General features: G+C 48.1%; 1 protein-coding gene and 1 long non-coding RNA gene across 2 annotated transcripts in view; one reads left to right on the top strand and one right to left on the bottom strand.

Annotated features, from left to right (window-relative positions):
• Nucleotides 1-10252, bottom strand: part of TMEM86A (transmembrane protein 86A) — a 28603-nt gene extending 18351 nt beyond the window's left edge. Inside the window, exon 1 of the mRNA XM_014959992.1 lies at nt 10135-10252. Within this exon, the coding sequence (XP_014815478.1) occupies nt 10135-10155 (21 nt within the window). The 5' untranslated portion in view covers nt 10156-10252. The remainder of the gene's footprint in view (nt 1-10134) is intronic.
• Nucleotides 6921-10264, top strand: part of LOC106898652 — a 36962-nt gene continuing 33618 nt past the window's right edge. The window contains exon 1 of the long non-coding RNA XR_001413955.1: nt 6921-9945. This is a non-coding gene — a long non-coding RNA (uncharacterized LOC106898652). The remainder of the gene's footprint in view (nt 9946-10264) is intronic.

Below are 10264 nucleotides of genomic sequence, written 5' to 3'. Positions count from 1 at the left end.
CCAACAGCCTGGCTACTCTCTTCCTTTCTCCAGTTAAGCGAAGTAAGCTCCAGCCACACTTCACAGCTTTGCTCCACAAGAGACTGACACAGAGTTGAGAGCTAGAAATACTTGACTTCTTTTTCTTAAGACCAAGCTGTGACTCTTTGCCAGAAAAATACAATTAAAAATTTGGCACGGGCGCTCACAGTCCTTGGGTGGTGAACTCAGATATATTGCTGCACAAGTTCTTGGCATCAGAAAAATCACCCTTTGGTGGAGGCAAGGGGGAGCAGGCAGTGGGTGAGGATTAATCAAACTGGCATCTAACAAGGGCCCTGTGCAGGGCTGGGCTGCTTCACACACAGCTGCATGCAGAAACGAGAACTGCGACAGAAAGTTTCATTTCCAAGCCAAAATTCTGCCTGACTTGCAGTCACATTCAGCCTAATCTCTGGATTAACCACAGGGGAGATGAAAACCTATCAGCACCGAGGTTAAAATCTTCCAGACGAGCGTCTTCCCCCCAGATGTGGAAAGAAGTAAGGGAATTTGGAGCGGCAGTTTCCCCGCAGCCGCCTGGCAGCAGCCTCTCCCAGAGAAAACCACAGCCCGAGTCCCTGCAGCGCGGCAGCACGCCTGGGCACAGGGGGGACACTGCACGGCCACCCAGCTCAGCGGCCGCAGGCAAGCGTCGAGAACGGGACGTTTTGTACCGAGCCAGCTGGGGAGCACGTGAGCAAGGCTCATGGTGTGGTGGGAGTGCCAGCAATGCCAGATTGCAGACGCGGCTCTTGCGAAGGTCTCTTTCCTGCTGTTTAATCTCTGAGTGTGGTCTCTCCACCACAGACTGCTGCCTGGCCTGAGCTGAAGACACTGCTCAAGAGAAGTCTGTGCTACCCAGTGCTTTACCTTAGCCGTGCTGCCATCTACTCCCAGAACCCTATCACCTCTTGTATGGGAGTAAATTTCTGGAGGGGATTTTCTAGGATAGGTTTTTGCTTTTTTTCATTACTAAGCATCATCTGTCCTGTCTATCACACTGGCACAGGACCACAAGCAGGGCTATTTTAAAAACCTTTTTTGAACCTGCAGTGGTAATAATTGACTCCACATCTGTAGCAATCCTATAGCTGTCAGCAGTTTTGGAAATTGCCTTCTGGGTGCAGTCGGCAATGTACCATCGCCAATGACCAACGATGTTAAACCAGTCAAGAATTCAAATGTCTCTGCAGGGCCGAAGGAACTGTCACAGACAAATGCTTCCAGGGCAGTCACTAGCTCTCAGAAATGAAAGCAAAAAAGATAGCATTTGCCTGCCAGCATCTTTTCTCAGAGCAAAGATTGCCTTTCCCTCCTGGGATTCCCAATCTTCCTTTTTGTGTAGCAGAAAGCAAACCTCTCTGAACATTTCCTTTGCTGTAACACTCACAAAAGAACCCCTTACAGATGTTTAAAAACCAGTACCACAATGGATCTGTCTTTTCACTTTGCTCAACAGAGCTGCAGTGCTGCCACCACAAGGGCATGCATCCTTCCTAGGTGAGTGAGGTCAGGTGGGGCTGCATCTCCTAGCACTGCCCAGGACCTCAGGGGGATGCTGTGAAGCCACAGGGAGCTTCAGGAGCCAGCCAGCACCCTGGGATGCACAGTTGGTAGCTGTCCCAGGCAATTCCTCTCGCCATGGAAAGGGGCAGTTATTTGGCTTGTCACACTAAAATCCAGATAAAAAATTTCTACTGCTTATGGAAAAGTCTCCGCAACTCATCCTGGGGATGGTTTCCAGGCTACAAGTACATGTTCTCAGGAGACTTGTCATTATTTATATCACACTCTTCTGTGAAAGAGAATGCAGATTTCTTTTACCCAGGAAAAGTAGTGGTAGATTTTATATTGCTCTAAGCATTACCTTGGAGGGGCTGGGTAAGCCCAGCGTGCTGGCTGTGGGGCACAGGGTCACAGCAGAAAGCAGCATCCTCTTGCGAGACTCGTTGCCACAGACAAGTGCCACACACAAGTGCCATGCACTGACATCTGCCCCACAAGCTGTGTGGAAAGACTGGGGCCTCTCTTGAGATGAGTGCAGACCCAAAATAAAATACCCCAGGGAGAACTGTCAGTTCTTTCCTTGTAAGCACCAAGGGCAGGCTGAGCCTCTACTTAACAGCAGCAAAGGTTCTGCACACTGAGTAATTTGTCCCCAGAGCTGAAATCCAGCTTTTGCCTTCACTCTCCCATTTCCAGCCTTATTTGCACCCCACAACTCACCTTAACATTTATGTATTTGTTGGAGGGCCTCCAACAGCCTGTCGCTGAGGGGATGTGTGGAAGATTGGGTGCTCAGGGGAAATTGGCACTTAGCAAAGCTTTACCCTGCCACAGGCTGCTTTGTCAGTACGGATTGGTATTTGGGAGGAAAAGGAGGCATTCCATCAAAAGCAATTTCTTCAGTAGAGAAGACCTCATTATACCAGCAATCTGTGGGCTATGCAGGTCTAAATGAAGCAGGCATTGGTGCTGTCACAGCCCCTTACAATAACCAATAATAGTTTAAGAGCCGTTAGTGTAGCAGAGAAGGCAAGTGGCACATGCCAGGCTGTACTAGTCCTACCAGCCATTCCCAAAGACATACCAAGGGTGAAACCGCCTCCAGCACCCAAAAAGCACTTTTGTGGCTCACCTTTCTGGCCACACACCAGATTCATAGACACCTGGCAGGTGAGGTTTTCGCAAAAGCAACAGGAAGGCAGAAGAGAGAGAGGAGGGGAAAGCAACTTCTAGTGACTGGGAAAGCTGGCAGCTCTATGCAAGACTTTCCCTGTACAAATCTTTGCAAAGGGCTGCAATAATATCACCAAAACCTGGCAAAAGCAGGCAGGGCTGTGCTAGGAAACCCAGGAGGAGCAGCTCAGCTTGTCTTGTGCCTAATGGAAAGCTGAATGAAATGCTCTACCTGCATATCATGTCCTGCAGGCTGAAAGTTTGTGAAACACAAGCTTAAAGAAATTTAGAGGGGAAAATAACAATGTACTCCAATAAAGATGTGTATTTAGAGAGATGCCACTCTGGTACCTTATAAAAAAAGCAGCAGCCCTCCTCATGTTATCATGGAACCAATATGCTTTAAAAGATAGGAGGAGGCAAGGTCAAAGTAGGACAGTGGAGTCACGGATTTTATTTCCAATATCTATTCTTGTGCCAAGATGTAGTGACCTGGGTAACTCAGTATCAGGCACAAATTGCATGAAGATAAACTAGACTCTACCAGCCAATCTCAACAGATGTGGGGTGGGCAGGTGCAAACATTAACCTGTGCAAACACTAATCCACGCACACCCAGGATTTACACTAATATATCACGGGTTTCACTTGCAAAACCCCTGCTGCAATCAGGCTGCATATACAAATGCGCCCCATGCTCACAAATGAGCATGCAGATGATTACCAGGGTTATGCCCTTTATTGAGGGTACAAGCCCACAGATGCATGGGACTTTAGCCAAGTGGAAACTTCGCAAACATCAATTAAGTGATAAACTTGTCATCACACTCCTTTTCTATCAATCAGGGTTTCAGGGAAAAGCCATGCAACTTGCTTAGTTTCTCTTGCAACGGAGCACAAGTCAGCACTGCTATCCAAGCACCCTGGCTGGCTCTGATTTATGCCATAAAACAAAAGCAAATAGGGATACAGCAGCCAGGTATGTCACAGGCTCTCACAGCTCGCACTGTTCTGCTGAAGCCATGGGAGACAAAATGACTCACATAAGGGTGAGGATCTGCCCCATGTGTTTAGTATGTGCTGAAAAATATGCAGCTTGCTTAACTTCAAACTTAGCCTCAATCTCAAGCAACAATTCAATCAGAGACTACTTGCCACTAGCAGAAATGCACTCATTTTGATACATAATCAGAAATCTAATGCTTGATGCCAACTGGCCCCATTATCTGTCTCCAAAGATGGTGTCTCAAGAGGGGCAAAAAATAGAACCTCACCATTCAAACTTCACGAAAGTCCCAAGGCGAATTCAGTAACATGGCTTGTCCTCCTCTCAGTCTGGGAAAGTATATATTTTAGGGTAATCTATACAAATCAGTTTTGGGGAGAAAGTGTAGCCTGCTGGTAGAAACAAGGTGTTTCCATAAGCTCACAGCAAGGTGAATCAAAACAACCCCCGTCCTCATTAACAGTCAGATCTGCAATGCAAGAGTCAGCCTGCAACATCAAATTAACATGAGACACAAGTTGCACTAACCCAGAGAGGAGCTGTGCCCTGTGCAATTCTGGGTCAGAGTCTACGGTGTGAGCCCCCAGGCTCTCCGCAGGTATCTAAAATCCTTCCCACCTCAGCATGCTTGAAATCTTCCAGGACAGGTCTCTCCCAGCCCACCTTTCAGCTCTGGTGGTGTGTAATCATCTCCTAGACAGTTCCATGGATGGAACCAGGATGCTTGTTCACATTCAGCTTTACATGGAGGGATGCTCCAGACTGACATACTTATCGTACAGAAACCTGCCATTAGCTTAAATGTTCTTTAGATTATGGCAGTATAAGAAATGGATATAGGAAGGGCACAGGCGGGCTAGAGGAAGCAATAACAATCCCCTTTGTTTTGGGCATGCTGCAGTAAGCAAAACCTACATCTCTATTGTAACGACAAATCTATTGGGCATTGTGTGACACAAGGGACAGTAGGAAAATTAGGTACTAATATAATAGTCACTTAGGCCTCTGGGAAGGAAGGGAGTTATATAAATAATAATCCTTTTGCTGTTCAAGAGTTCCCACATGCAAGCAGAAGTCGGGTTCCAGATGCCGTCTTTTTCTAAGAGTCTAATTTCGCTGGCATTATTATTTCTTTAGTATTATGCAGTTACCCACAGTGAAAGATAACTTTGGCTCTTCTATCACACTTAGTGTATTTTGGATATAGATACTTGAACAGGAAAAGAAAACGGAAGAAACGAATCTCTGTCCATTCAGAGGAATTATGTGTAAGTACAGGCTTCTGAACTGGACCCATAATCTCAATGCACAAAGCACACTTTGAACAACAGACGCGTGTGACTTGAGTGATATACTTGAGTTAATGAAGCCTTTAATCTAGAGCACTGCCTGCAGCAGTGATCGGCACTAACCGCTTAATGCAGGGACTGGGAAGAGGGTGAGAGAAGCCCGCACTTTCTAGCCTCCAACTTCAGTTACCCATATCTAAGCCCACCCTCTCATAGCAACAGCTACAGCAAAGAATGTCAATGTCATAGGGAAGAATGCGCAAGTTCAGTTTGAAAAAATAAATGCCTGGGCTCTAGCTGGCATAAATCAGCACAGCTTTTTGCTCAGGAGGAGCAAAGCTTTTAGGCTTCTCCCAAAAGGTGTGACTGACATAAATGTTACTAAGATTCTGCTAAGCTTACCTGAGGTGATGATTCCCTCCCTTACTTTACTGAGTTCAGATGTTTAAAAATAATTTCTATAATTCATTTAAATTGGTTTGTTTTTTATAGAAATGCCATATTTCCATAATTGTCTATTTGGTATATAAATGTGCGTGTTTACAAGCCTCCTGCGTAATAAAATATAAGTAATGGGGAAAATTACAATGAAAGCAACAATGTTGGATATAAACAAAGAGAACAAGTAAAATTAACCTCTCTACCATAAGAATTACTTCTGACTTAGATGGTTGCTAACACTTTATTCATTAATGCAGAAATAATACATCGTCTATTTAAGAAGCAAAGGCTGAAACAGTTCAAAGTGTGATCTGGCTTTCTTGTTTTCAACAGCAGTTTGAGGATTACAGAGCACACTTTCTAATAATAAACCTTTAAAACTATGCTTAGACCTACTACTGCTACAATTGCCCATAGCACAGAGTCTCTAAGCAACATGATTTACATTAGGTCTCTATATTCATCTGGATCAGTGTGGTTTGGCCCCTCCTCAGAAATTCAAATGATACCATCCCAATTCTTCAGCCCTATTCAATATTTGTTATTCATTACCTTTCCAGATCATGCTTTTCAGGTTTTTTTGCCCAGTTTTTGTAAGTGACCTTCATAGTCCCCCCACAGGGATGTCCTGCATCTACCCAGAGGGTCAACAAGGGCTCTTCCTGGGAGGGTTGCTGGCTGCTTCCCACCTAAGAGAAAAAGGGCTGAGGGCTTGACTTGCTTGACGTAGCCAAAACAACATATTTCTCATCAACTCAGCTATCTCCATTAAAAGATGAAAATACCTCAGCGGACAAAAGAGAAGGGATGGAGGTTGTTAATATATGGCTTCTGGGCAAAAATCTGTCCCAAACAGGGAGTTTAACCTCCCTCCCACACATAGGACTGTGTTAGGCCATGTAAAAGTCAGGTACAGAGGGGGTGCTGTAGGAATGAGAGCCCATAGTTCATCTTGCTCAAAAATACACACCGGTGTCATCTATAACTGCTCCCCAAATGAGACTTATTCTCAGTCAATTAATGTCTTTATATTTCCTATGCCCTGCTTTCCTCAAGGTGGTATGAAGCTCTACACTAAGTTTAGCCCTAACTTTAGGGGGAAAATAAGGTCCCTTTGAGCAAGGAGCATTATGTAAATGCCAGAATGACTGCATGTCTCCAGGCTCATGTCCTGCACATTTGGCCGCCCCTGCAATCATGGTGCCTGCTGGGCAGAGAGGTCCTTTAGGGCAAGGGCTATCTCCCACAAGCTCATGCTAAAAACTGCTTAACCAATAGTGAGAAAACCCCTACAGCCCCCCCCCAAAAAAACCAAAAAATATCAATAGGACAAAAATCACTAACGATGCAGTCCCAGAAAGGACTTTAATTAATATGAGACCAGTGATGACTGATCAACAAGGGAATTAAACCTCACATATCCATGAAGTAAATGCACCATTTATTAATACTGCTTTCCAACCACAGGCCCACACAGCTTTATGCAGAAAAAGCAGCTCTTAATCAGAGCAGTAGCAAGAAGAAAGATTTTTAAGCAGGGTGCTCCTGCTTGCCTAGCAGAGTGAGCAGTGAAAGCTTCCCTCCAAGGTGACTTCCAACCACAGTGAGCATTGCTCACCAGCTGGAGCAGGACCGCCAGACAAATGCATCTTCTCTGCCACAGCCCAGCACCATGCAAGTCTAGACTGGCATCAGCAGGACCCCAGAGCTTTACCCCAGCTGAGGACCTGGCACAATATGTTAAAAGGTACTTTGGCCCCAGACTCATTTATTTGTGTGCATGCTTCCCCCCTCACCACGTCCGAATTCTGCAGCACCAGAGACAACAGCTTGGCTAGCTCTGCATGGTGCCATGGTCTCTCCTTGCCTGTGGGGTGGACATGTCAAACCCCCCAGGCCATGATGCACACCCGGCAGCCAGCACAAACAAGCAGCCCTAGCTGCCATCTCTCCCGAGCTCCCTCTCCAAAGTCCATGCCTCCTTGCCTGGTTTCTTCCAGCTGTCAGTTGTACAGCAGACCTGGAGCTCAGGGTTTCTGATTCTTGTCACAAGAGCATCCTAAAGAAGGAAAAGGGGGAGACGCAGGAGACCAAGTTGTGTGTAAGTAGTCAGGACCATCTGCTGCAGTTATGTACAAAGGCCATCGCTTTCAAAACGGGAAGCAAAATCATGTCACTCTTGGCTGTGCTCTTCTAGTGTCCTCCCCATCGAGGCTGATGCTGCAGTGTACCAGGAGAGGACATACGCTGTCGACAAATCAATTCCTCTGGCTAATTTGATTCTGCCTCAGGTGCTGCCCCCACAGACAGCATCCCCATCATGTGTCATAGCAGTGACAGACATGCTGGCTCCAAACACCTGGTCTATCTACGCAGCTAAAGGCAGTGTGGTACAGAGATAAGGCCTATGCCCAAAGGATAGCACCTAGCTGTGGCCAAACCAATTGCCCACTGCTGTTCCCTTCAGCAAGCAACTTCCCAGCAGAAGCCCACCAGCTGTGCAGCCACCCTGCATCCCACCCCGTGTGGCTCCAGCTGGCAGCTGTGCAGGGGCCACACCACGCTCCCAAGTGGGACACGCTGCTGCATGACACGTTTCAGCCTGTGCTTCGCAGATTGCAGCATGGCCGATGCACTTCTTTGGAAGAACAGCAACATGAAAACCCACCAGTGGTGATGAGCAGAGAACTGCTCCTTAACAGGCTGAAGGCTTGCAGCTCTTCTTTTATGAGCTCTTTGGAGGACGAGAAACCCTCCCACCTCTATGGCCATGGTAAACAGCTGCAGCTCTGGTCACAGCTCCCTGGTGTCATCGTCCCTCCAGCTCTCTGCAGCTTCACACCTGCATTAGTTGCTTTTGGTGAAGAAAAGAGTCAGTATGTCAGGGATGAAGCTAGAGCAGAAACGTACTTTTCTACATGTCGAAAGGGCAAGCGAAGAAAACAGTTGTTTGGGGGTTTTTTTTGACATTTTCCTTCCCAAGTTACCTTCCTAAAGCGTAGTACCTGGTACAGATAAAGCCTTCCGGTCTGAACTACGCACACCCTTCCCAACACATACTCATGCTTTAGTCATTTGCCTCCTCTCAAAGCTCAGTTGAAATATACTCTGCAAGACCACCCGGATTCACTAGTCTTAAAAAGCCAAGTGCTGCCTCCTTCAGTGGATTATGAAACAAATCCTCCCAGTCTTGGAGCCATTCCGTTATTGTCCCCGCATAAGATTTTACTTCCAAGGTACAGTACACGTACACAATTTACTGTAATCAAAAGCATTACTTAAGGTTACTTAAGGATGACTTTAGCTTACGGCACAGAAGCACAAAGATAGCAAACCTCTTCAGTTATTTTTGAAAACCATTAAACAAAAAAAAAAAAAAAAAAAAAAAAAAAGAAAAAAAAGACTTTGGCGCTACAATGGTATAATTTGCAAGCTACTTCCCTCTGTTTGTAAAGATAAAAGTCACCCCTAGGCTGCTGATGAACTTACCAGGTACATGTTAATAACTGGGGGAAAATTCATCTGAAGTATCAGACAATACAAGCTGCTGTGCAGAACTGGCAAAGCAATTTAAAAGTTTTGAACCCTGGCTTTGTGAGTTAAGAACGGGGAAGGGACGGGATTCCTACCTGCAAGAGAGAACGCGATGGACTGGCCATTAACCACAATATTTCAAAACAGGCTGACAAGGGATCTGCAGGGAAGCAGGACACCAGCAATAGGTGTTCAGTGCTGCAGCGATCGCCAGGCAACTTTCCCCCCAACAGTTAGCTGTTCTTACAGCACGCGCACTTGGACAAATCCCTCACTTTCTAGAAAGAGGAACATGCAAAGCAGCGTGTCTAACAGCGCGGCTTCTCTGCTGTTCTGGACAAAAGCATTTTGTCTTCCAGCATCAAAAGACCCCCTCATCACCTGCTGGGCCAGGACCTGGTACTGCTGGTCCAACCTGCCATCAGCCATAGCTACTTCATTTACCAGCTTTGCTCCGCCAACCCAGCTGTGCTGCTACACGTCACCTATGGACAGGACAGCGGCCAGTCACTACCTTACTGCTGGGTACCTTAATTAACCACCATGACTCCCCCAGGAAACAGGCAGGTGACACCGTCCCCATCTCATGTCGATAGGCGGTGGAAGTGCCAGACTGGCTTGCTAGGGGCGACGAGGTCTTGGTGGGAGGTCACCCAGTCTATACCACAGTCAGCCCAGCGCAGTGGCTGGCCTAAGCCGTCACCTGGAGAGCAAAGCCACCTCCGGGTGGTCAGGCGGAGGTGCCTGCGAGGGCAGGGAGGCCGCGGCAGCAGGAGGATGCTCCCGGGGACTGCCACGGTGCAAGCCCAGGGCAGCTGGAGCAGAGACGCTCCGAGCGGGTGTCTTCTGCCTAAAGCCGGCGTCTGATAGACCCTCGTGAAAATGTAAATGCCAAGAGGAGGAAGAGATGGAGAGCCACCGCTGGAGCAACAGCTGCCGGGGGCGGCACCGGCGCAGGGCCGGGGCGAGCAGCAGGTACGCGGGGGGAGAGGGAGAGGGTGTCTCCGCCAGCGGTGGGAGCACCCACCACCCCCTCGGGGGCAGCACCTCAGGGACCGGGTGGGGAGCACCGGCGATGGCGGGGGGGGAGGTACCGGCGGAGGAGGGCGGCCGCGGGAGGGGTCACGGGTCCCGCTGCCCGCCCGCCGCGCGGCCCGCACTCACCACGGTGACGGGGGACACCATGTCGGCGGCGGGGCACGTCCTGCTCCGGCTGCGGCCGCTGCTGTTGCCGTCGCCCGCCCTGTCGCCCGCTCGCCCGCCGGGGCGCTTTTTTAGACAGGGGTGACGTCAC

This window comes from Calidris pugnax, unplaced genomic scaffold (genome assembly GCF_001431845.1).
Source record: "Calidris pugnax isolate Ruff unplaced genomic scaffold, ASM143184v1 scaffold435, whole genome shotgun sequence".
Lineage (NCBI taxonomy): Eukaryota > Metazoa > Chordata > Aves > Charadriiformes > Scolopacidae > Calidris > Calidris pugnax.
The sequence above is the reverse complement of the archived record's forward strand: the minus strand, read 5'-3'. Positions and strand labels throughout refer to the sequence as shown.